This window comes from Nuphar pumila, chromosome 17, assembly GCF_984573655.1.
Source record: "Nuphar pumila chromosome 17, dmNupPumi1.hap1.1, whole genome shotgun sequence".
Taxonomy (NCBI): domain Eukaryota; kingdom Viridiplantae; phylum Streptophyta; class Magnoliopsida; order Nymphaeales; family Nymphaeaceae; genus Nuphar; species Nuphar pumila.
This window is the reverse complement of record NC_143265.1, coordinates 35,434,880-35,461,957: the sequence shown is the minus strand read 5'-3', so window position 1 is coordinate 35,461,957 and position 27,078 is coordinate 35,434,880. Positions and strand designations below refer to the sequence as shown.

Sequence of the window (27,078 nt, the reverse complement as noted above, 5' to 3'; positions counted from 1 at the left end):
TTTTGGACCTCACAAAAAGTTTGCTTGGCTTGCAAAATCTTTTCTTATATAGTTTTACATCGGAAATGGGCATCCACTCACGTTCCAGAAATCCTTTTATTACAAGTGAAAAATGAAAGAAGAAATTGCTTTGAGGCCTATGAATAGCTGCAGTGACTAAATAGGGTGACATTAACCAATTGCATCTGTGACCTGCCCCAGTTCGCTGGAGAGCGCTCGGCACCTGCATGCCAGTTGCGCTGCTCCATCGGTTTTTACTTTTTCTTCCTTGGGAGGAGGGAGGGCTAGCCTTGTTTCACTGTTTTCATCTCAAGTGCATGCATAGCATCAATGCGCCTAGATTGGGATGTTACCAGAGGTGCTTCTTGCAGCTGAATTTCATCATCACTAGTAGGATCGGGATTCGTTGGCCGGGCGGCTTTCCTTCTCTTAGCCTTTTGGACCCAGCCAGCCAGACTCTCTTGTACGTGCTCATCAAAGATTGACTTCTTAAATGAGCTCCCCATCTACAAGTTGATGTGATAAATTAATTAGAAATAACCGTACAAAGATCGAAAAGAAGAGAGAAGAAAAATCTTCAATATCCAATTAGGAAGAAAAGAAGGTTCAGCTTAAAAGAGAGTCAAGGGATCAGCACCTGGGTGACGATAGCATAGAGTGGGAGGGTGCTAAAGCTGCAAAGTACTTGGATAAACACCCTGTCAATAATACAATGCAAACTTGTATGAGAGAGAGAGAGAGAGAGAGAGAGAGAGAGAGAGAGAGAGAGAGAGAGAGAGAGAGAGATTTACCCGAAAACTAATCTTGGAATAATATAGAGGGTGTTTCCCATGATACAAGAATGAAAGCCATAAGTGACCTGTCCATGCCAAAGACTATTAGAGGCTAAAATTGTGTGAACAAGCTAACTTAATTTAAAACAAGACTGACAATCGGAATCATGAGACAGTGTAGCTTCTAAAAGTTTTCAGATCCATTTACCCATAGCCAAAAGAAGAATGCAATCTCGAAGGAATTTTGGAAGAGGATGAAGTGAATCAAATGGAGGATAAGTCGGGGTTTGTGAAACCAAAAGTGATCATCTGATGGTTGAACAATCAAGTCACCTTCTATTGCAGTGTGTTTTTCAGCAACATCCGTCGCCAATTGAGTAATTACATGTTCAAGTTTTGCACCCACGGCAAGTAGAAGCTGTTGGACAAAATTCCCAAATGACCATGATGTTGATATGAGCAAATAAATATTCTGTAAATGTATTCCAAATATTCACCATACCAGTGATTGCCAGAATGTAAATGAAATATCATTCAAAACACACAACGTTATAAGCATGCACCAATAACGAAATGGATATGCTGAATGATCCACAAACCTCCAAAACTAGCCTGTCATATATATATATATAATATTTGGTGCTACTGAAGGTACAAAATTATTGAGTACAAATCACCTTTTCATAATTTTTTAACTTCTTTGGTAAATCAGACCTTATGGATGTAATCTACAAGGTCCTTTTAGTAGAAAACGAGTTATGCATTATATCAATGTGACAAGTAAGCAGGTTTTTTAAGGGCTTCAAAAATCAACGGCTCATGATGTATTAAAATTTTACGCCTTAAAAAATAAATTATTAGATCGAAATCACATGATCTATGGTTGATCCTTAGCAAATAAACAATGTCAAACTTATCTATGTGGTCAGATTGAGACTTGAGTCAATAAGGCTTGAACCTATGATTTTCAGCTCAATAGTTCCGTGTGTGTGAATATATATATATATATATATATATATATATATATATATATATATATATATATATATATAGAGAGAGAGAGAGAGAGAGAGAGAGAGAGAGAGGATAGTTCAAAGAGAAACACTCCCCCTAAAATCACTAACTGCATATTGACTGGCTTCCAGTTAGTAAAACCTTGAAGTCCCCCTGCCCGCCGAGGAGTACACTCAGCTTCGACCTTGTGACGAGGGGTGCCATCAGTGGGTTTCAAACTTGTGGCGTTAACAAGTCGGCCCTACCAGATAAGGGGAGCCCTTGTATACTATTTCGACCACCACCACAAAACTAGAAATTAGATGTGACCCTCCAGTAGTAGGCAGCCCAACAATCGATACTCAACGTAGCGATCACAAAAACCACCAAAAGCATATAATTTTCATGGATGCCTCCAATATAGACAGGTTAATTTTGGGCTCAAATCTTATGCTAAATGCCCCCTTGTTGACCAGTATCACTTTGATATTGTCGAAGGGTACTGCTGACAGCGGATGTTATGCAAACTAATGGAGGCTATCAGCAACCATGTATGGATGGTGAAATTCCCCATAAATTTCCAGCAAAGTCGAATATCAATTGGTTCCAGAGAATAGGTGTTGCGGAGGGGGTGTCTGCAAGCACGTGCATGCGCAAACACCACAAAGGTAAAGAGGGAGGGAGAAAATGAAATTGAGTGGCCATTGGTGTTAATTTGTGTTAGAATAGAAACTCTAGTTCCTTTAATAGCCTAACACGTTTATTTAAATTGACATTTATATGGTTACAAAATTGTTCTCATATTATACGATTGCATTAAAAAAATTACACCAAAGTTAAGGCTACACGGTTCCAACTTATAAAATGATAACGTACTTCAGTTTTTGGTTAGGAAAAAAAACTAGTTCCACATGACATGCTACCTTTATTTAGTCAAGAGGCCTTCACAGGCTTATGCACTACCATTACATTTCTATAAAGAATATAAGAGATAAAAACATAAAAGAAATTATTTACAAGTCCATATCATTATGCATCATATGAAAATTAACTAGCAAAATTCCACATGGTTAAAAAGATATATCATACTGGATTCCTACTCCTCAATGATCAACAGTTCGCTTGCTTAATTCTCCTCATATTCTTATACGACATTTTAACAACCCTATAAACTTGGAGTTAGAAAAATGATCCTTCTTTGAGTTTTAGGGCCCATTTGTTTCACTCTGAATGGAAGGATGAAAGGAACGAACACCTCAAGCGGAAAGTAGCATGGGGGCCACCCATTTAAATGGGCAGATGCACAAATGCCGTCAAAATCACCCCACCTGCCAATCCATCCCCTCCCACGGGGGAACCGACTTTGACAGCATTTCGCAATTCATATTCTATGAAAGGTGGATGTCAAGGATGAATGCAGAAGGATCACTGAATAGTATTGAAAATTTGGATGTTAACCTATGGAAAGTGCTCTTGCTAAATTGGCAAAAGTCAAGCATCACATTTATTTTTGAAACAGGGATTCTTTTGATAATGCCAAGATGAAGATGTGCTAATGGCAACCCAAAAGGTGGCAGGCCTTGGCAGATCTGGGGCAAGCACTTGTTCGATAATGAGAGCAGGCAAGTTCTTTTTGAAGCATTAAGAGAACTATTTTTAAAACAAAAAACAAGAGTTCAATGGCTCAAAAAATGGGGATAAGAACACCTTTTCTTTTCCATGGTTCAAGAAGAAAAGTTAATACCATTTGAGGGATTGAAACAGAGGAAGACTTTCAACAAGTTTTCAATCGAATCTAGGATAAGTGCCTAGAATTCTTTCAAAAGCTCTTAACCAATGACCCGCCCGGCATGTGGAGGAATGTTTAGCAACATGGTGATTGGGCCTAAAGTTAACATGTAAGTCTACGAAATTCTATCATCCCTAGCTATGGATGAAGAAGTTAAAGGGGTTGTCTTTCAAGCTAAAGGTCATTTTTCTCGTCTTTAAAGCACTAGGCCCATAAGGATTTTCAGCTTCCTTCTATTAGATGTACTGAAAGGTGGAACACCACCTAACAAAAGCTATGAAAGTGTTATGTATCAAGGGTGTTAAAAGATTATACTATAGCCATAATCATGATTGTTAGAGTGGTAGGAGTTGCATCTGTAACTGAGTTTCACCTTATATTTGCTTGCAATTTCTTGTACAAGATCATTTCCAAGATTTATGGTGAACATGATGAAATAGATTCTTATTTGAGTCATTGCTTCCAACTAAAGTGCATCTTTGAAAGGCAAGAACATCGAAGACAGCATATTATTGACCCATGAACATTTGACTCATTAATACACTATAAAATTTCCCTTGTATGTCACATGATGGATTTAGTGGAAGCGCAGCGTAAGATAGGATTTCTTAAACAATCTTATAGAATTGGTTTGATTCAATGAAGTATATAGTAAAAGAATATGGTATTTCTTTGGCATAATTTAAAGTGCCACCTTCTTTTGAAGTAGTTGCCTTCAACAGTCACATGACTTTTTACAGCGTTTTTAAGCAAGCTAGTCAACAGTCATATATATATATATATATATATATATATATATATATATATATATATATATATATATATGATGCCTTCTTCTCTTATGTGGCTGATAAGTTGTATATTTTAAAGCTCAGAAGATATCATCGTAAAATTTGAGCTATGTGCAAGTGCAGTGAACACTTCAAAAAACTTTACCTCATCATGAGGATTCTCAGCTATGCACTCCTATGAGATGGTTAGCTAGATCATTACCTTCAAATGCCTCCTTGTTCTGTGGTAGATGGAGGGTATCACATTGCCTAGAGATCTCAATTAAGATTAGTCACATATTAGGAGACTAATGAAAATTTCTTATCCTATATTGGTAGGTAGTGTTGTTCCTATGCACTGGATTCTCACCTTCAAGCTGACTAAATTGATCATGGTTTCCTCAGAGAATCGCATAGAATTTCTCTTTTTCTCTTTGTAATGGGGAGGAAAAGGTGAACCATATGATGCTGGTCAAATGGGATATTTTATAAAAACCTAAGCTTGAAAGAGGTGTAGGTATAAGGAGATGTGGACATTAAAAGTTTTTGCCTCACACACTGGCTTGGGATATACTCACTATAAAATTTTCATGGACTAGAATTATGGAATGCAAGTACTTATAAACTAAGAGTCTCAGGTTGCTTAGACTAACCTCAAAGGATTCAAGTGCATGAAAAGAAATAATTTGGGAATAGAAACAATCTTGGAGAGTTGGAGATGGTTGTACAACAAGGTTTTGGATAGACAAATGGCTTCCCTAACATAGTTAGTCACAGATAATGGCAATATTTTGAAAATATCGCAATAATATATTTACAAATTCATAAATGATATTAAAGGCATAATCTCATGATATTTTGAAAAGTTCAGAAATTTATATATACTGTGATATTATCATGATATTATTAGTTACTTTTACTTTTTTACTTCTTTTCTATATCTTAAATATGTTTTCTTCTTTTTTCTTTATAATTTTTACTTGTTTTCTTTTATTATATGTGTATTTTATTATCTAAGCATGTTACTTTCTTATGTATTTCTGTTCTTTTTATATTTTAAAAAATTTTAAGTGCCAAAATTTTCCTGAGATTTACCAACTAAACCTATATTATTGTAAGAAATTTCCTTGCTGGGATGGCAGTGGACCGCGGGAAAGCGGGGCCCCGCCCCGCCTCGCCCTGTTTGGACCGGGGATGAAGGGTATGAAACGGGGATGGAGGCGGGGACGAAGGTTAAAATCCATCCCCGTTCGGGGATGGAGGCGGGGATGGACGTACCCTTTTCCCCGTCCCGTCCCATCCCGTCCCGTCCCTGCCACTTTTCCCCGCCTCATCCCCGCCCCGCCCCGCCTCATCCCCGTTTGAATCGGGGATGGAGGACATGAAACGGGGATGAAGGCGGGGGTGGAGGTTAAAATCCATCCCCGCCGGGGATGGAGGTTCTAATCTTGAGGCGGGGTGGAGACCTTGTCTGGGCCCCGCCCCGCCCCACTGCCATACCTAGCTGAGATATAGCCAAGATCGATATATGTGACTATGTTCTGAAATCATTTCCAAGGAATTAGATGTATCAGAGGCTTTGCATCTGCAAAGTCATACAAGCATTACAGTTGAAAGTTTCAATCAATACCAGCATTAATGAGACTGACACTAGAAGCGGGAAGAAATAGACAGTTTGCACCTAAGCCCTCAAGATGAGGCAAAATGTGGAAGAGACGACAGTCCAACATATGGCTAGGAAAAGGTTAGGGAAAGAGATCACAAACAAAAGAATGATTGGAACATGGACATTCATCTGGTGCAGGAATCATTTTAATAGAGCTGCATGGCTCTCTATTTTGCATGTGACAAAAGCTGTTAATTCAAGACAACCTAGGAATGGTTGGTGTCTCTTATGCTGAAGGCCAAAAAAGAGTCGGGTCTACATAATGTATTTTCCTGCAACATAGCAGCTAATATTTGGGAAGACATTACAACAACTTTGACAAAAGAAGAATCAGCATGCTGATTATCAACCATAGGCGAGCTCAAATTGGTGGTTCAACACCATACATCTTCAGGAATGGCTCAAAAATGTTGGAATAATGTATTTTCCTGCAAGATAGCAGCTAATATTTGGGAAGACATTACAACAACTTTGACAAAAGAAGAATCAGCATGCTGGTCTTCAACCATAGACGAGCTCAAATTGGTGGTTCAACACCATACATCTCCGGGAATGGCTTAAAAATGTTGGAATAATTTGGAAATGAGCATATAAAACAAGGTATACCATGAGGGTCAGTCATACTCCATAGTCAAGTTAGAGCAAGAATTGGCTTTAAAATAGAACATGCCTGTTGAGTGGAGTCTCCAACACGGGCTCCATCTTTTAGATACTCATTTAGCTTCGAGTAAAAAGGATTCTACCAAAGTTATACCCTATGCAATTAGAGATGGAATAGAAGCCCATGATGATTTAGGCAAGCTGCATGTTGTGATGGAAGAACTCTTATTTGAGAAAAGATCATCAAGAGCCTATTCTCATCTGCTCCAATAATGGAAGTTGGTATTCATAGATTAGAGTTGTGTTTGAGAGTAGAACAAAAGCACACTAACACCTGCCACTGTCATCCATTTGATCAGTATTGAGGCTTTTTGATGTCCTAGTCTTTTCATTTGTTGTATGTTAGATCTTGTTAGCAATTGGGAAGAGCATCTTTGATGGAAAGACAACCTTCTAGATTGGATTGCTTTTATAGACATTGATGTTAATTGTAAAGTCAATATATCAGTAACTAAATGGGCCTTAAAAAAAAATCTCGCATAAATGTAAACTTCAACATTCAATAAAATAAATTTTAAGATGCTAGCTATCATAATAGTAGAAAATTGGAACATATCATGAAAAAACATAGAGTGAATATAGTTTAAATATCAAAGTATATATGCAAGCTCAAAAAAATTGATGATTCAGTAGCCAAACTAACTTGAGATGAAAATGTAGTCTTTCATAATCAACTACAAAGAGATAATGGGAAAAATATTGAATGAACATGTATAATTGGTCAGATTTTGTTGTATTCATGCATGTAGATGATTAGTTGTAATAGGGAGTATTGTGCTTACAAATAAAGGAATAAATGTTATCCAAAAAAATGTTTGCCATCCTGCAATACAAAGTAACAAAAAAATGTGAGAAGAAAATATGTATGTAGAAAATATACTAAAATTGGGTCACTAAAATAAAATTTTAAGATAATAAGCACAATATGTTGGTGACCATAACTGATTTTATCAACTATCAACTGATTTTACTTTACAAAACACATTGATACTTATGTCACGTGGATACAGATGCCAGAATGAGACACAATGTGAATATGCTCAGTATGATACGATAATTCTCAAATATTAGGACATGAAAACAAAGCTGTGCATACACATAGATGTATGTATGTTTATGTATAAAACAACAATTTTACATCACTATAATTAAGAACATAAAATATTGAACTAAGTTTAAATTGAAATGTAAATTTTAAAAGAAAAAGAACTCAAGTGAATACGAAATAAGTAAATAAGAACATAACAGGAAATAGATAAAGTTAATGCCACAATGTTGACTGTGTGAAAACTGGTTTGATTGTGTCCATGTTACAACCTCACCCCTTCGTCAAGAGTTCGGAAATTGTTACAACCTCACCCCTATGTTGAGGGTTTGGATATGTACATGGCTTGTAGTTTAGTAGGGTGATGGATCCAGACCTATAACTATCTGATCCATCACTCTACTAAAATATAAGCCATGCACATATCTGAACCCTCAACACAGGGGTGAGATTTTAACAGTCCATGGAGTGTCCTGAAGTTTCTAATGTTAAATTATGTATATATAAATATATATATACATATACTTATATATATATATACATACGTATATATATATATATATATATAAGTATATATATACATATATGTATACAACAACAACAACAACAACAACTACGCCTTCATCCCAAAACAATTGGGGTCGGCTTTATGAACCAAAAAAGAAAATCATTTTGGGTTTTCCACATGAATCCTTCTCCAATCATTTCTATCCAATGCCATGTCCTCGGTGAGGTTCAAAGCATTCATATCCTTTCCTATCACCTCCATCCATGTCTTCCTAGGCCTACCCCGACCTCTTTTAACTAATATATTTTCCCATTTCTCCATCCTTCTAACTGGAGCATCATTAGGCCTTCGCCGAATATGTCCAAACCACCATAAACGATTCTCTCTCATCTTATTTTCAATGGGTGCAACGCCAACCTTCTTACGTATCTCCTCGTTCTGAATCTTATCTTTTATTGTATTTCCACACATCCATCTCAGCATACGCATCTCAGCTACACTCATTTTTTGAATATGATGTCTCTTGGCAGCCCAACATTCCGTACCATATAGTAAAGCGGGTATAATTGTCGTCCTATAAAACTTCACCTTCAACCGCAGTGACATTCTACGATCGCACAACACTCCAGTTGCACTTTTCCATTTCATCCACCCAACCTTTATCCTATGATTTACATCTCCATCAATTTCTCCATACTTTTGAATGATAGATCCCAAATATTTGAAACAATCATCCACCAGTATTTCTTGCTCACCAAGCTTCACTACACTCCCATCACTACTTTGTTGCTTACTAAACCGACATTTCATGTATTCTGTCTTACTCTTACTCAACCTAAAACCTCTTGCTTCCAATGTCTGTCTCCATAATTCTAACTTAGCATTAACCCCAGCTCTAGACTCATCAATCAAAACAATATCATCAGCAAATAACATACACCACGACACATTTTCTTGAATTGATCTCGTAAGCTCATCCATCACTATAGCAAATAGGAAAGGGCTTAAAGCAGATCCTTGATGTAACCCAACCGTTATAGGAAAATTGGTTGTCACCCCTCCACAAGTGCGGACATTGGTTACTACTCTTTCATACATATCCTTAATTATACTAATGTACTTGAGAGAAATACCTTTCTTCATCATTGTCCACCAGAGAACGTCCCTAGGTACTCTATCGTATGCCTTCTCCAAATCAATAAAAACCATATGCAAATCTTTGTTCTTCTCTCCATTTTTCTCAATAAGTTGTCTAAGAAGATGTATAACTTCCATAGTTGATCTTCCAGGCATAAAACCAAATTGATTCTCCGATATCATGACAACCTTCCTCAACCTAGACTCAATCACCCTCTCCCAAAGTATATATATACATATTTCTTTTTTTGTTTTATTATTCTTCAAATACCCAATAGGGGTATTTTGGTAAATCCCCATGTAAACTCTCCCCTCTCCTTTTTTTTCTCTCTTTTTATTTTTTCTTTTTCTTTTTTTCTTTTTTCTTTTACTTTTTGTAAGACCACAAGGGGCCCCACCCTTCTTGTCGTTGGGGCCCCAACAGTCATATTTATGACCGTTGGGGCTCCCAACTACTAGATGGGAGCCCCCTTGTGGTCCCTTCTTCTTGGCTTCCTCCTCTATAAATAGAGGAGGCTTTCCCTTGTAATAGTATGGGGTTTTCACCCTCTTCTTTCTTTCTTCAATAATATCCAACTTATGACTTTAAGTCATTTCTCCTTTTGTGGGTTTTTTGTATACACTTTTAGTGTTTGTGTTCTTGGCTCTTGTGATCACTCTTAAAGAGTGTTTTACTTTATTGGTGATTCCGCCCCTCTTCATTACATGGTATCAGAGCAAGGTTGGTGATCGGGCTTCTCTTTTTTATCTTGGAACATGTGCCTCTCAAGCTTTTGAAGAAAGGAAGACTATTCGGTACCTATGGAACGCGATTCTAAAGTTGAGCTTTCTTTTAAGCTCAATGGATCCAATTATCTTATGTGGGCCTCCGCTATAGAAAAGCATCTAAGAGGTAAGAAACTTTGGAGTTTTGTTATGGGAACTACTCCCGAACCCTCTCTTGTTCTCACTAAAATTGAAAATGAGGTTGAAAAAGCTTTAGATGGCGATGAGCGCATCAAAGCTATCAATGACCATCAATCCAGAATTGAGGATTGGGAAAGTAACCATGCCAAAATTTTGGCATGGTTTATGAACAATGTGGACCTCAAAAATTGTGCCAACATTGCTAAATTTAGAAGAGCCAATGAGGCATGGTTCTTTCTTAAATGTATGTATACCCAAAAGGATCTTGCTAGACAATTTTTTTGTCAAGAAAAAATCCGTTCCACTAGACAAGCAGATATAAGTGTCCGTGACTACTTTAGCTCTTTAACCCCTCTTTGGGATGAGCTTGTTCTTCTTGAGCCTAAATGGGTGGCTCCGGAAGATATTGAGTTGAGAAGGGAACAAATTGAAAAGAAGCATTTTTTCCAATTTCTCCATGGTCTTCGACTGAAATTTGAACAAGTTAGGACATCCCTTCTCCATAGAAGCAAAGCCTTACCCATTGAAGACGCCCTTGCTGAAGTATGCCAAGAAGAAACTCGACTTGGCCTAAGTATTAAGAGTGATGAAGTTTTGGCCGTTACTAGGCCCGAATCAAATGTAAAAGCATATAGACCGCCCCACTTTAACAAAAATAATGGATCTAGAAAGGGAGTGATTTGTCACTATTGTAATGAAACGGGATACATTAGACCGGTTTGCCCAAAGCTTAAAGAAAAAGTGGCCGCGGTTGGAGAAAATTCTCCAAAGAAGAAAGAAGAAAGTGCCAAAGAAGGAGATATCAAAGAAACTCTTAATCATATCTCCGAAGTTCTCCAACATCTTCTCAAGACTTCTTCATCTTCAACATCCGGAGCCGCCATCGCCTATTCTTCATCACCTCCAGGTATGTGGATACTAGACTTCGGTGCTTCTTTTCATATGACATCTCATAAAAACTCTTTTTCTAATATTTTTTCCGAACCCATATCTTCTTATGTTTCAACGGCCGATGGGATATCTTTAAAAATTGAAAGTATTAGAACACTTGATTTTAAAACTTCTCAAAACTTTTTCGTTCCTAAAGTAAGAATCGTTCCAAAAATCAATCTAAATCTTTTTTCCGTTTCCCAAATCACTGATCATGGATGCCAAGTCTCTTTCTCACCTAAAGATTGCACCGTGCAGGATCTCCAGTCAGGGAAGCTGATTGAGCAATGGCATGGAAGGGGTGATCTTTATTTTATGGACTTTTTTACTCTACCACCAAAGTCATTTTGCAATCTTATAAAGGACAAAAGTATTGGAATTTGGCATGAGAGACTTGGTCATCCAAATTTTGTAAAGATGTATCTTTTTCCTTTTTTGAACAATACTTGTAAAGTCAAACACATGACTTGTAAAGATTGCATTTTTGGGAAATCTAAAGCTATTCCATTCCCTCAAAGAAATTATTTCACCACTCGACCTTTTGAACTTGTTCATACTGATGTATGGGGACCTTCTCCTATTTTATCCAAAGGATGATTTTCGTATTATGTAGTCTTTATTGATGACTTCACTCGATTTACATGGATTTACTTCTTAAGTCGCAAATCTGAAGTTTTCTCCTTCTTTAAAGATTTCCATGCAATGGTTAAAAATCAATTTTTAAGAAATCTATCAATTCTGAAATCCGATTCGGGAGGCAAATACATGTCCAATGAATTTCAAATTTATTTGAAAGAAAATGGAATTTGCCATCAATGTTCTTGTCCCAACACTCCGCAACAAAATGGTCTTGCGGAAAGAAAGCATAGACACATAATAGAAACCACAAGAACTTTATTAATTTCAAAAAATATTCCAAAATCCTTTTGGGCCGAAGCGGTTCTAACCTCAACATATCTTATCAATAGAACCCCTTAATCTTCTTTGAAAAATCTTTCTCCATTTGAAAAACTTTACAATATATCTCCCGATTATAAAAGACTTAAGAATTTTCGGATGTAAACGCTTTGTTCTAACTCACAAAAATGATAAACTTTCTCCTAGGGCAATTGAATGTATTTTCTTAGGATATGACGAAAAACAAAAAAGTTATCGATGTTTTGCTATACTAAAAAACAAACTTTATATCTCAAAAGATGTCACATTCCTAAAAGAAGAAAATGATTTTTCGCATAAACCAAATGAAAATATTGATTATTCTTTTTTATTTGACTTGTTACCTCAAGAAAACATCATAGATGGTCATGTTGAGTCTAGTGAATCTCTCATAGAAGATCATTTTGAACCTCCAAATGATGACCAAAGTTTAGAAGAAAATGTACCAAGACAAACACAAGTCTACTCTAGAAGGAATGAAAGTAATCCACCTTGTGCCCTTGAAAAATTCTCTCAAAATGAGTCGATTGAAGAATCCTCTCAAAGAAGATCAAATCGTATTTCTAAAATACCAAATAGATTTGTATCTTATGATTCTTTTTCTCCAAATTTTCGAGCATGTCTGTTAGCTCTTCACTCATTTCATGAACCATCTCATTATAATGATGCTAAACAATATGCTCATTGGAATGAAGCAATGGAACTAGAACTTAATGCACTTAAAAGGGCACAAACTTGGAAAATCATTGATTCACCCAATGGCAAGAAACCCATTGGATGTAGATGGGTTTTTAAAGTAAAAACTAAGAGTGATGGCTCATTAGAAAGATATAAGGTTAGGTTAGTGGCCAAAGGATATGCCCAAGAGTATGAGGTAGATTATGATGAAACTTTTGCCCCAGTTGCTCGAATGACTAGTGTTCGAGCTTTTATTGCAATAGCCTCTATTAAAAAATGACCAATTTTTCAACTTGATGTCAAAAATGCCTTTTTAAATGGAAATTTAAATGAAGAAGTTTATATGGAACCACCTCCGGGTATGAATTTAAATGGAAAAATTTTAAAATTAAAAAAGGCCTTATACGGACTTAAGCAAGCTCCTAAAGCTTGGTATGACATGTTTAGTAATGTATTCATCAATTTAGGATTTACTTCCTGCTATACTGACACTGCTCTTTTTGTTAAGAAGACAGGTGATTTTATTATTATTCTTCTGTTGTATGTTGATGACATGATCATCACTGAGAGTGACAAAAAGGGGGTAAATGATGTGAAGTCTATGTTAAAAGAAACTTTTGATATGTTTGACCTTGGATACTTGAGATATTTTTTAGGAATTGAAGTAGCTTACTCCTCGCGAGGATACATCCTATCTCAAATGAAATTAGCAGCATACATTTGTACCAAGTCAGGAATATCTGATGAAAAGAAAGTTGAGACTCCCGAGGTTATCAATGCAAAACTGAGACTTGAGGATGGTGTTCTTCTTGAGGATCCAACCCCCTACCGTCAATTAATTGGATCTCTCACCTATTTATCCATCACCCGTCCAGGTATAGCACATGCGGTTCATGCAGCAAGCTAGTTTCAGCATGCACCTACTTCGGTTCATATGGCGGCCGTAATGAGAATTGTGCGATACATCAAAAATACCATCTCCAAGGGACTCTTCTTATCCTCTTCCTCATCTCTTGAATTAACTGCTTTTACTGATGCTGACTGGGGAGGAAATCCCAATGATCGTATCTCAACTACTGGTCTTTGCATTTTTTTAGGTGAATCTCTCATTTCGTGGAGATGCAAGAAGCAACAGAAGGTCTCACTATCATCCACTGAAGCTGAATATCGGGCCATGGCAATGACAACTATGAAAATCGTATGGCTTAGAAGTCTCCTTGGTGACATGGGCGTCCTCATTTCCTTTCCCACCAAGCTCTACTGTGATAACAAAAGTGCGATATACATTGCAAGCAATCATACTTTTCACGAGCGGACCAAGCATATCAAAATGGATTGACATTATATTCAAGACGAATATCTCAGAGGAACTATCACATTACCATATGTTACTTCAGAATATCAATTGGCTGACTTCTTCACCAAAGCGCTCCCAACTCCACGATTTATGTTTCTTCTTAGCAAACTTTCAGTCTTCTCCCCGTAAAGTTTGAGGGGGCATGTTAAATTATGTATATATAAATATATATATATATATACATATACTTATATATATACATACGTATATATATAAGTATATATATACATATTTCTTTTTTTGTTTTATTATTCTCAGGGGTATTTTGGTAAATCCCCATGTAAACTCTCTCCTCTCCTTTTTTTCTCTCTTTTTATTTTTTCTTTTTCTTTTTTTCTTTTTTCTTTTACTTTTTGTAAGACCACAAGGGGCCCCACCCTTCTTGTCGTTGGGGCCCCAATGGTCATATTTATGACCGTTGGGGCTCCCAACGACTAGATGGGAGCCCCCTTGTGGTCCCTTCTTCTTGGCTTCCTCCTCTATAAATAGAGGAGGCTTTCCCTTGTAATAGTATGGGGTTTTCACCCTCTTCTTTCTTTCTTCAATAATATCCAACTTATGACTTTAAGTCATTTCTCCTTTTGTGGGTTTTTTGTATACACTTTTAGTGTTTGTGTTCTCGGCTCTTGTGATCAGTCTTAAAGAGTGTTTTACTTTATTGGTGCTTCCGCCCCTCTTCATTACATCTAAGTGTTATGTCGTGTTGGCATGTAATACACATGCTAAGTGACGTGTCTCTGTGACATACTAACAATTGAAGAACATTGATTTATCAAAGGTTCAAAGAATTTGTTGTTATTCAAATGATCAAAGCATAGAAATCAAAACAAATCGAACTATCTTGAAACTACATTCATTTTTGTTAAATAGATTTAGCAATTTAGATTCGGCTTGGATCTCATAACATATACATAAGAATTAGGGTCAATAGACTCAATACTATACTTAGCAGCAAAATTTTTGCAAAATCACTCTAACATAAATAAATATGACATATTAAGTGCTCTTGTAGGGTAGCAGAACAAATAAATGTTGACATACTAGTTTACACAGGTTACTCATTCTTAATTTAGTTCCAACCATATCCATCCATATATGTATTTGATTTAAATCATATTTAGAGGATTGGTTGTCATATTTAAGAATGTCTTAGAGACTAGAGTTGGGTAAAACTAGAAGGTTTCAACTTACCTGTGTCCCTAATATAAAACAGTATGGCCTGTTACTCTTAAACAGTTCCTTGAAAATAAAGTATTTGTGCTTCCTAATTGTCAAAATTGTAATATAAAATACTGAATCAAATAAAACTTATAAATTAAAAATGTTTCTGGTTCACATTTAATTGGTTGAAACAATATCCTAGTGACTTACCACCAACATTCAATAGTAAGAAGACAACAACAAATATCCACTGATACCAACTGCAAAGGAGATAAAATTAATGTTAACAACAATACTTAGATTATCAAGAAACATTAATAATAATAATAGTTAATCACTTAAAAAGATACTAAACATAAGAATTTCTACATGATCTTACCTTACACCAACAACCTTCTTAAAATCACCCTCAAATGCTCGCACCATATACTTGTGAAAATTGAAGTCTCGGTTCCCTTTACAATGTGTCTTTGGAGAAAGCAATGTCATGCAAGCAAGCACTTATAGTTATATGAAAGATAAAAAATTTAATTAATAAATATTTGAAATTTTATATAAATGGCTTACCATAATGAATCCCAAGCGTAGTGTGATGTAATCGGACTTGGTTACTGATGCATGGAATTGTTTTACGAAAGAATGCTTCAATAAAAAAAAATGAATTGAGAATCAATCGATTAACCAGAAAACTAAGACAATTACACTGATCATTCAGCTCATTCAAGGTTAATAGTAAATCGTAGATTTCATATAAATTTAGCATGTAAATAGTTTAATATTATGCAATGCTTATAACCAAGGAAATTAGAACAAATAATTCTAATTGATTGAACCTTAATGGATAGGAGAGAAAGAACAACATAAGGAGGGTCAACAGTCTTTTCATTACATCATAGTACATTTAGGGTATATAGAAAATAATTTTTTTAGCATTTTTAATGATTAGTTTGTTTCCAATTAATTATTAGTCAAGGTTCTTCAACCTTAAAATACATGCATTTTTAGATGTTCAAAAATCATATTTAAGGCTTTAAGCACTTGAATAACATATAATTCATTTGAATTATTCTATAAGTTTAAGAAAAGACCTTAGATAAAAAATAACCTTTTCTTTCCACTAAATGGCCCATGTTTACACATATATGCAAGTTATTCTTGTATAAAATTTGGTATTATAACCTACAATTCATTCTTATTGTCCACATCTGTTGGAGGTTTATTGTCCACCACATCTGTTGGAGGTTAACAAGTTTACCATTCTTTGTTGCCTTTAACAAACTTTGAAAAGGCATTGTGTGCTCGACATTAGTTTCCATATCAATTGTATTTTGACAAAGTAAAACTTAAATTTCAAATATTAGTAGCAGTACCGTGGTTGGTAGCAATTAATGCAGTTACCATGACATTCCGAAAAAAATTATGAAGGGAAACAAAAATTGGTGATCGTGTACCCACATAAGAGCACTCCATGTATATATGTATATATATATAGAGAGAGATTGTTAAGAATGATGCAGTAACTCACCAGCCAACCTAGGATGCTTGAATGGCTCCGCATACCTATTGAACGCTCCTTGATGAAGTCGTGTAGTTGAACATGTGTGACTTTGGATTCTAAACATACAAAACAATTAAAATAAAAGGCACATTTTGGTGACTATAATCTGAGACACTCTTTTATATTGGAAATACATTTGTGCTAGCAATAAATAAATAACACAATATGTACTATGAGAATAAAACAAAGCATGTCAAACTACCATCCTCAACATTGTAGTTATTCTTTGTAATTGAGTCCTCCCATCTTTTCCATTGACGAATCTATTGTAAAATAAGAAAGAATGTAAATGAATAAAATTTTGAACTTGATATTTAGTACACGTGAAATATGAACAAGACTAAGCTCCTTAGAGTTACCTTCAAACCACCCAAACATATGGTAACAACACTAAGACCAACATTCGTAATGGCTAAGACAAAGATAAAAATGTGTAGCTGATGTATTGCTTCAAGAGATAAGAGTTGAACCTTCCCCTGATAATAACAAAAATTTCAAATTATAAGAAACTAAGCGCATCCATGAGGAGAAAAAAGAATAATTAGAATTGCAAGCAGGAAACTATTCACTTATGAGACCACATCCAATAATTGGGCTGAGTATCTTGCAACATATTTGACCACTCAAAAACCGACATGCTCCTCTCACTCTGCTTTCTCTAAAACATTAAAAAACACTAAGCCTATGTCTGGGAGCCTTGCAATGGGATGGAAACAAGGTATCAGTGTGTTGACAAAATATTGTTTTGCCAATGTGTGGTGTTGAGAGATGGAGTTGCCAAAAACATCCTATTGTGAAAGGTGTTGAAATGTGGTGTTGGGGCTGCCAACATCATTCCCAATGCATTGTTTTAGAAACGCCACTGCTCCTAAATAGCAAGAGGGTACGAGAGCATGGCGGAAACAACAACACAACCTCTTATTCAAGGCTCCCAAACATAGCCTAAATGACCCAAGAATACTGAAATTCTCAGTTATCAACTTTATCCAAAGAGAGTGTTCTGTTTTAACAAAAATCACTAAAACAAAGAGCAATAGTTATAGTACAGAATGTAATAGCGATTTTCTTTTAAAAATCACCTGAACAAAATGTTGAATAGGAAAGAGATTAACAATAATGCTTGACATATCAATGATTTAATTTTCTGCTATAAATCATTAAATAATGAAGAGATATTTTTGAAGGTAGAGAACTATCTGAAGGTAGGCTAATCCGTAACAAAAAATGTTGAACTCTCCACCTAGTTTTACAAACCCAAAATGGTATTTGAATGCCATATAGCATGGGCTGCTTTGGCAGATAGTTGACAGAAAATTGCAAGTCCACATGCCCTAAGGCAGAATACAATTTTTTTAGAGTTGAAAATTCAGTGTATTGATTTTTCAAAGCTCAGAAAATCTGACATACGTGTAGGAAAAACATGATTGAAGGGCTGGTTTCTACTAAACCAAACATATAAATCAGGGTTCTACTAAGAAACATATGTAGATCACATATGCAAGGTTCGATAAAAAAACTAAAATAAAATGAAACTTTATGGTTTTTAGACTTTAGTAGGTGGGTGGCAGGAGCAAGGGGAAGGTCCACCTCCTAAATGGTTTACCCCTTGTCCTCTCCTTCAAAATCTGTATGTTAGATATGTTTGTTTTTTTTTGCAAATTTGGCCATATAGATGTGATCTCCAATGGTTGAAAACATATGATTGGACTCTTGGATCAAAGTTATTTAATTTGCAGGTAAGATTTTATCAACAACAACGCCTTCATCCCAAACAATTGGGGTCAGCGATATGAACCAAAAAGAAAATCATTTTGGGTCCTCCACATGAATCCTTCTCCTCCAATCATTTCTATCCAATGTCATGTCCTCGGTGAGGTTCAAAGCATTCATATCCTTATCATCTCCATCCAAGTCTTCTTAGGCCTACCCCGACCTCTTTTAGCTAATAGATTTTCCCATTTCTCCATCCTTCTAACTGGAGCATCATTAGGCCTTCGCCGAATATGCCCAAACCATCGTAAACGATTCTCACTCATCTTATTTTCAATGGATGCAACGCCTACCTTCTTACGTATTTCCTCATTCCGAATCTTATCTATTAGTGTATTTCCACACATCCATCGAAGCATATGCATCTCAGTTACACTCATTTTTTGAAAATGATGTCTCTTGGCAGCCCAACATTCCGTACCATACAGTAAAGTGGGTATAATTGTCGTCCTATAAAACTTCACCTTCAACCGCAATGACATTCTACGATCGTACAACACTCCAGTTGCACTTTTTCATTTCATCCACCCAACCTTAATCCTATGATTTACATCTCCATCAATTTCTCTATTCTTTTGAATGATAGATCTCAAATATTTGAAACAGTCATCCACCGCTATTTGTTGCTCACCAAGCCTCACTACACTCTCATCACTACTTCGTTGCTTACTAAACCGACATTCCATATATTTTGTCTTACTCTTACTCAACGTAAAACCTCTTGCTTCCAAAGTCTGTCTCCATAATTCTAACTTAGCATTAACCCCAGCTCTAGACTCATCAATCAAAACAATATCATCATCAAACAACATGCAGGTAAGATTTTATGATTTAAAAATTTTTACAAGTTTCAAAACCGTTGATTTTTGGATGCTTGGATCAAGAGTCTATTCATATGTTTTCAACCATGGGGGTCACATCCATATGGTCACATTTGCCAAAAAAACATATTTAACATGCACATTTTGGATGAGAGGACGAAGGGTGGACCATCCCCCCTCTCTCCCTATATATATATAGAGAGAGAGAGAGAGCAACACATTGGTACAAAATATATCTGTATAAACTAGCATTTTAAATTTTATAAAAATTAGCTTTTTAGATCATGCAATTACGATACATGACCAGAATTTTCAAGGGCATGAAAAGCAATGGTTTATAATTTTTAACAAATATTTAAGCTTTAAAAAACCATAATTTTCTAAGGCATGAAAATCAATGGTGTGGAATTTTTAATAAATATTTAAGCTTTAAAAAACCATAAATTTTTAGGGCATAAAAATCACTGGTTTAGAATTTTTAATAAATATTTAAGCTTTAAAAAACCATATTTATTCATCAAAAACATGATCCAAATGTTGACTCCTAGTAAATAGATTGTGTCAAACATATCTTCAGGGTCGGATTTGTGAAACAACCACCAAAAATGCCAACTTATACCAAGTTCATATTAATAGTGTCATATATGGACTAATTTCATATATATATATATATAATGCGGTAGCTGCCTAACCACTTTTGTGTCTGATGGAAATGGACACATGCTGAGCATCCATCACACGAGCGTGATGGATACAATACTGTGTGTAAAGGGCCTTTAGTGGCGCTTTTGAAGCATCACTAAAGGGTCTTTATAACATGGATGCACGCTGAGCCCCTATCAACACACATCCATTTCAGTCAGGCACAAAGGCCGTCAGGCAGCTACCACTCACTATATATATAGGGAAAATGAAAACCTACCCACTAAAGAACATGCCAAACCTACCCAATGGAAAATTTTTAGTGGTTTTTTCAAAATTTCAACCGTGCCAGCATGATTGATTTACTAAAAATCAACACTTGGATCATAAATGTTGGATAGAAAAAATGGTATTTGGAGGCTCGAAAATTTATGAGCATTGTACGTCGTTGATTTTTGAAACTTATAAAAACCTATCCATGCATCGGAATCAAATGCTCCAAGAACTGATTCCTACAAAAACAAGCATGTAGATCACATATGTACGGTCAGAAGTTTGAAAAAAAACACCAAAATTCCAATAAAATGAGTGGTGGGTAGATTTGACATTTTTTAGTGGGTAGGTTTTCATTCCTCATATATATACCCACCACAGGTTTTATTGGATTTTTTATGTTTTTTCAAAATTCCAACCGCATATATGTGATGTACATGCTTGTTTTTATAGGAATAAGTTCTTGGAGCATTTGATTTTGATGCATAGATAGGTTTTTATAAGTTTCAAAAATCAATGGCGTACAATGTTCCTCTAAATACCATTTTTTCTATCCAACATTCATGATCCAAGTGTCCCTTCTAGTCAGGATTTAAAAAAAAACACCAAATTTTTTCCATTGGGTAGGTTTAGAATGTTTTTTAGTGGGTAGGTCTTCATTTTCTTATATATATATATATATATATATATATATATATATATATATATAGAGAGAGAGAGAGAGAGAGAGAGAGAGAGAGAGGAATTTGAAAAAGTGGTGACTGCATAGATGCCATTAATGGGTATGGTGGTTAGTGAGGATAGTAATGGGATTAGGGATTTCAGTGGATCAGACTTTATCCTATATCTTACTCTGTTTGGTGGGATTTAGTAAGCCAAAACAGTATCCGATCATTGTCGGATGCGGATATGGTTTTGAATTTTTGCTACAAAATCTGAGGATATCTAGATTTAACAGATATCCGAATTTATTATATGTAAAAACAGGATTTGGTATGAGCTTTTGACCATTCAAATCTGAATCCAAAGTCTAATCCGTTTAGGAAACATTCAATGTGGTATGGGGCCTATTGGCTACATCCTACCCTAATCCAAACCGTTTACCTTTCTACGTGGGATGCATGTAGGGTCTGAGTGCCTAGCTCCGATTATTGGATATCATTAGCCAATGATAGGTGTGATGAATTGTCATTGATACTTGAGGTAAGAATGCCATGTGCCACCAAAATTGTGATAGAATGCATGATGGACAACATTCTGTTGCATTTAACTGGGGTCGACATTGTTTCCGTCCGTCAAAGCAAGCCCGGTTTAGCATTATTCTAGTTGAAACAAGTGTCAACCATAGGAACATATATCGCCATTTTTTTAACCTATCGGTTTTTATTGAGATAAAATATAAAACATAAACTAAATGCAAAAATGCAATATAATTAATGTCACCATAATAAAACTTGTCGTACAAAATTTTGAAACAAACACGATCATCTTTTCTCCAAAAGCCCAGAGGCTTGACAATTAAGAGAGGCGATTGGCTCGATCACTGGATCTATGATTGAAACCTGGCTTCAATATGGTCAAATGCTTCCTGATCCCCTCCTCTTTTGATAGAAGACTACTTGGGGAAAGCACACATAGAACTCCCAATAGGGCCTAAATTTGCTTTGTTAAATAAGATCGTTTTTCAATTGTCCCTTGCATTTTACAACACACACTTATAGTTTATTTTCTTGGCCTTGTCTTGAATTATTTCACTTAATATTAAAAATGCTATATAATTTAATAGAATCATAATTTTAATATTTTAATAATTCAAGAATTTTTGAAAATATATGGAGGTTTTCTATGGACAAGAAAATCCCGAAAACTATATTTGTAACGACGGTACTATCAACAAAGAAGGCTTTATCGCCAACCAGTGGGTGGGTGGGTCCGCTTGTCTGGTAGGAGCACCTAGTGCACGTCAACTTGTGTTGGGACGTTGCAGGTTCAAAACACAATGGTATAGTTGTATAATTGGTAGGGGTCTGCCTAACCCCAGCTTACCTTTAAAAAAAAAACAAAGAGGCTTTATCATGGAAACAACTAAACATCTTTCTATTGAACGCTTTCCATAAGTACGGCTTGAATCAGGTGACAAGGAAAAGAATATGCAAGTGACATCAGATGTAATGCTGGGGCAACGATAGTATTGGATGGGAAGAGCACCATATACGTACGGGAGATGAGCAGGGATTAGTTACCTTCTTCTCACAATGGTTTGCAGATTCCTGCTCCTCAAGAAGGTGCCTCCAACCGCCGGCTCCGAAATGGGAAACGCCCAAACGTTGGTAGTGGTTCAACTCTGAGAGGTAGTCCTTCCTCCTGCACGGAAGCATGTAATAGTTGGCATGATCTGGGATGCATATGCGACTGATTGGCCCTTGAAAGACCGTCAACAAGAAGGAAATGAACCCCAGCAGCATCAGTTCTGACACCCACAAAAAAAAAAACATTTACGGAGGCATCAGAAATTGATTTTCATTTTCGCCAGCAGCAGTCATTCGTGGATCAAATCAAGTTGACAAAAACAAAAAGTCGAGCTTAATTTAATTTTGACCGCTACTAAAAAAATACATTAAAAAGAGTAGTAGGAAGAATCAAAGGAGCCACCTTCTTTGACCTTCAGCACGGCTTCGAACAGCGCCTTCTGACTCCTCCTCTGCATAGACTGCAACCGATCGGATAGCAAACAGATCAGTTAATTAGTGGGAGAAGGAAAAAAAAAAAAGATCAAATGAGAAACGAGGATGCGGTTAAACCCATGTTATCATGATTGTGGGGAAGGCGACACTGGGGCCTTTTGAGTTTTTTCACCGGTGAACGTCCGAACCCAAATGGGATGTCTGGGCTGGACGGCTACAACCGCAATCGTCATAAGTCATAATTGAGGGTTTGGGTGCTATTCACTATTCACCACCAGCTTGACCGTATTATACGAAAAGAAAAAAAAAATTTAATCGCGCGCACCTAAATCCAAGCTGCTAATTAAGATGAATTGGTGGTGGTCAGTGAACGAAAGAACGAACGAACGAACGAATGGAATGAAAAGGCAAAGTTGGGGCAGTCACCGGCCACCGGAGGGGCCGTACCAGGCATGCATAGGCTCCACGTACCCTCAAGGTGCAGCAATGGGCCTCAGCTTGACCCTCCCATAGTCAACAAGAGAGATGGATGGGCCTTAGGTTACAAACAAGAACAGTGGGTAACCCAGCCCTATCAATATCATGGCAAAGTTATACTGACTAGTGCATGCTGCGGGGCCGAGGCCCCCGACCTAGAAAGCGGTGGAACAGGATCCTATCATTTGAAATAGGATGGGTTCATTATACATTCAATCCTAGCCATCGAGCAGAACCATCTAGCTGTTGATTGGATGGCTAGGATTGAATGTATGATGGAACCCATCCTATTTTAAACGATGGGATCCGTGTTCTGGAAGTGAACGAACGCGTACGTATTATGTGAAGTTGCGGGGGACCGGCCTACCGTCCATGTTTCATGCGGACCGTTCGACTGTGGATCAACTCCAAGAAGAATATCGCAATTCTCCACGCGTGAAGGAAATGAGAGAGACGGCAAAGAAACTTGCCTTTCCAATGCGGTGAAGTGCCCTTTCGAGGCAGAGAGAGATGAAAATGATGACAAAACAAACAGCTGCAACGATCCATGTGGGAGTGTATTCCAGATCATAAGTCTTCCCGCCTGCCATCCTTCCTCGTGCTCTCTTCCGTCTCCCTCCGCCGCCCTCTCCCCCTGATCGACCAATCAATCAATCAAGAGAGAAAGCAATCCGCACAGGCCAGATGGGAGAGGGGAGGGGAAGCGAGAGGTGGTTGTGAGACAATTTGAAGTTGAGAGGCGCTTAAAATAGATATTGGGGTCCGGAGGAGAGGTGGTGTTTGGCAGGTGCGTTGAACCTTCCCCATATGGCTCCCTCCCCTAAAATAGGATAAGCAAGTCCGGCACTCTTGGTGGTAAAGGCGAACGAAACAAGGGTAATCAATGAAACAAAGATGGTCATTTCCTGTGGGCCCTTTGTGGAATTTTTGGTTAAGATACTGGGGTCAACGCGTTTACACTTTATGGTCAACCCTAGTCACACCCCCCCTTTGTTACCTCATGTTTGATGGTGCATGCCGGGCTTCGCACGAAACTAAAATCACAAAAAGAAATTCATTTTGAACAAACCTGTGTATGACGCTGCGGACGTGCCGAACCCGGCTTGTCACGTCCATAAAAAGTGTATTATTTTTGTTTCACCTCCTGTTAACAAAAAGCAAAAAAAAAAATGCATCGACTAGCACGCCCGACCCTCTTTCTTGGCGTGGCCAATGTGGTCTGAAAAAGCACGGTGACGAGCTTCAGCTCGGCGGCCGGGATCTGGCAGAGCGCCGACCAGTTAAGGTACCAGAGGAGGATGTTGTAGCTAAGGATGTCGATAATTTGGGAGGCGGGGGGTGTTCCTAAGGCGAGAGGCAGTTGAGGATGACGAGCTGCATCGTTAAGGATGAGAGGAATGTGGTCACGTTGAAACCGAGAGGAGGAGGAGGAGCAGCTTTAGGAGCACAGCAGAGAAGCATCGTCAGAAGCCATATTCCGACGATGGCAGTATTTTTCGATGAGACAACCCAGTGGTTTTTGAGTGCTGCGAACAGATTGAGAAGAAATTTGAACAAAAAGATGCATGCATCCGTTTGTTTTCGATGAATGGCGAGATTTTCCTTTAGATTGGTTCATATGGATGGTAGATCGTTGGCACTCATGCGGAAGGGAGGGTTATTTGTGTTATTTTGGTGAATGTTCTGGAGTATTCCGTACTCGTGATCAATGAATGAAGTTTTCTGTACATTATCAAACAACAGACATTTGGAACACTGCATCCTAGTAGCAGGGTTCAAACAAACGTTTGTTACGAGACTAACAAAGCCAGGATTGGATTGTCTTTTTTGTTCATTTTGTCCATCAAACGTGCTCTTACCTTACCTTGGGGGCTCGGATCATTCCCACCCGTCCTCTATTGGTGCTACCCAAATAATTGTACCGATTGACTCACCATCCTCATTTTTACTTTTTTTTTTTCCCATTCATACTTTCAAGATTCCGTCCGAACAAGGATCGTGCCCTATGACTCTATCTTAGCCGTCCAACCAAATGCATCTTGGCCGTTTATATTCCTCACCTGCGGGTTCGTACGATGCGCTCGATCAAAGACGCGTCCCACGCCGTATGAAGTGGAAAAGGAAGAGGGAAGTGAAAAGATAATAGTAGTCATTCCACACGTTTGTCTTAGTCTGGTGCTGCCAACAGCAGCCGCCTAGGAAGTAAACGAGGAATACTTTTCTTATCTTTCATTATTTGGTCTCCAGACTTTGAGCTCTACTTGTGGTTTGGTGTAACGCACAATCGTACCAAAGCTCACCACGGTAACGCTCCCCACAATCAGAATGACCACTTCCTTACGGAAGCAACCACTTGTCTTGGCCTTTGATGAAATTGTTCCATATTTCACAAATCTCTCTCGTTTAAACATGATGCAAGAGCAAAGGGTCACATATTCGAATTTATATAGTTCATTTGATAATTTGAGATCTTGGATATTCTTTTATTTTGGATCATTGTAAAAGATATTTAATTCAAATAATTGATATATATATATATATATATATATATATATATATATATATATATATATATATATATATATATATATATATATCTGATTTTTTACAAAATTAGTAGGATTAAGATTTGTTTTCCACCTGAAGCTTGAGTCATCTGGGATTGTAATATCTCATTTATTTATGGATGAGAGGAGCAGACAATGAAGATTGGAGTTAAGTTGGAATTCAGCAGGCTGAGAAGGGCATAAACGGATGATAGTTGCCCTTCTTCTTCCCTTCTTTTTCCGGCAGGCCAGGGCCCAACCATTGGCGGCCGGATACCCACGCCCACGGGTGGTAGCCTCCCTCCTTTACCTAAAGCACTGGCGGAGCCAGGGGTGGGCGGTCGCCCACCCCAGAATTAGAAACCGGAAAAAAAAATTCTTCTGACGATGTTAAAGAAAGAATATGCGTCCATGTGTGTTTTCTTCTCCCGATAGTAGTGCTAATCTTTTCCCTTAATTTTTTTCACCTTATTGAATTGTGTAAAAACCGCAAAAGAGACGGGTTATTAGTTTGAGTTCTCTCTTGTGAATATTCAACGAAGATCTGTGTGTTTTTCCCCATCTTCTTTTGTCATTTGTTCTTTGTGAAACCGTGTAACCTACGTTTATGGGGAACCTAGCTCCACTCATCCCTATATGATCCTCTGTCATCATAACTCTCTCTGGGATCTCATTGGTACTAAGTTGTTTTGATCAATCTGACCCTATCGATGGGTTCAGCACGGTTGATTTAATAGAAATTAATCTTTTGGTAGCGTTCTTTAACAAAAAAAAATATGATTTTCAATTTATTTTGACAGTGTTATTTAACAAAAAAAAACCATGTTTTTATTAATGGTTATTGATTTTTGAATCAGCGAAAAGTCATGTACATAAGTCAGATTCTGTCTATTCAAATGCATATCTTCACTAAATGGATGATGTAGATCACATACACAGGGTCCAATGTGATGAAAACAACTTGCATCAGTGAGGTCCTAATGACAGGAATGGTGATA

The 27,078-nt window shown here is 37.1% G+C and overlaps 1 protein-coding gene across 2 annotated transcripts; it reads right to left on the bottom strand.

Moving 5' to 3' along the window:
* Positions 1–24,254, bottom strand: LOC149811886 (MLO-like protein 1). 2 transcript variants are annotated; one of them, XM_089993225.1, is made up of 14 exons: positions 24,005–24,254; positions 23,026–23,083; positions 22,617–22,843; positions 17,227–17,343; positions 17,070–17,130; positions 16,835–16,923; positions 15,877–15,951; positions 15,689–15,777; positions 15,520–15,569; positions 7,434–7,474; positions 982–1,191; positions 792–859; positions 638–698; positions 1–506 (listed from the first exon to the last, which is right to left on the bottom strand). In XM_089993225.1, exons 1-14 carry the CDS (start codon positions 24,122–24,124, stop codon positions 285–287), a joined length of 1,488 nt encoding a protein of 495 aa, XP_089849351.1. In that variant the 5' UTR covers positions 24,125–24,254; the 3' UTR covers positions 1–284. The 2 variants fall into 2 exon arrangements, with proteins under 2 accessions (XP_089849351.1, XP_089849352.1); XM_089993226.1 differs by lacking the exons at positions 1–506; positions 638–698 and having other exon boundaries at positions 788–859.
* Between the last annotated feature and the right edge of the window lie 2,824 nt (positions 24,255–27,078).

What these genes read in the sequence shown, in the direction of transcription:
- LOC149811886 (XM_089993225.1), bottom strand. Translation starts at nt 24,124, where the DNA reads ATGGCAGGCGGGAAGACTTATGATCTGGAATACACTCCCACATGGATC. An exon ending in TAACTACAATGTTGAGGATG is followed by an intron (nt 16,924 to 17,069) that starts GTAGTTTGACAT and finishes TTGTATGTTTAG; the next exon opens with AATCCAAAGTCACACATGTT. An exon ending in CTTACTATTGAATGTTGGTG is followed by an intron (nt 7,475 to 15,519) that starts GTAAGTCACTAG and finishes TTTGTATTGCAG; the next exon opens with GATGGCAAACATTTTTTTGG.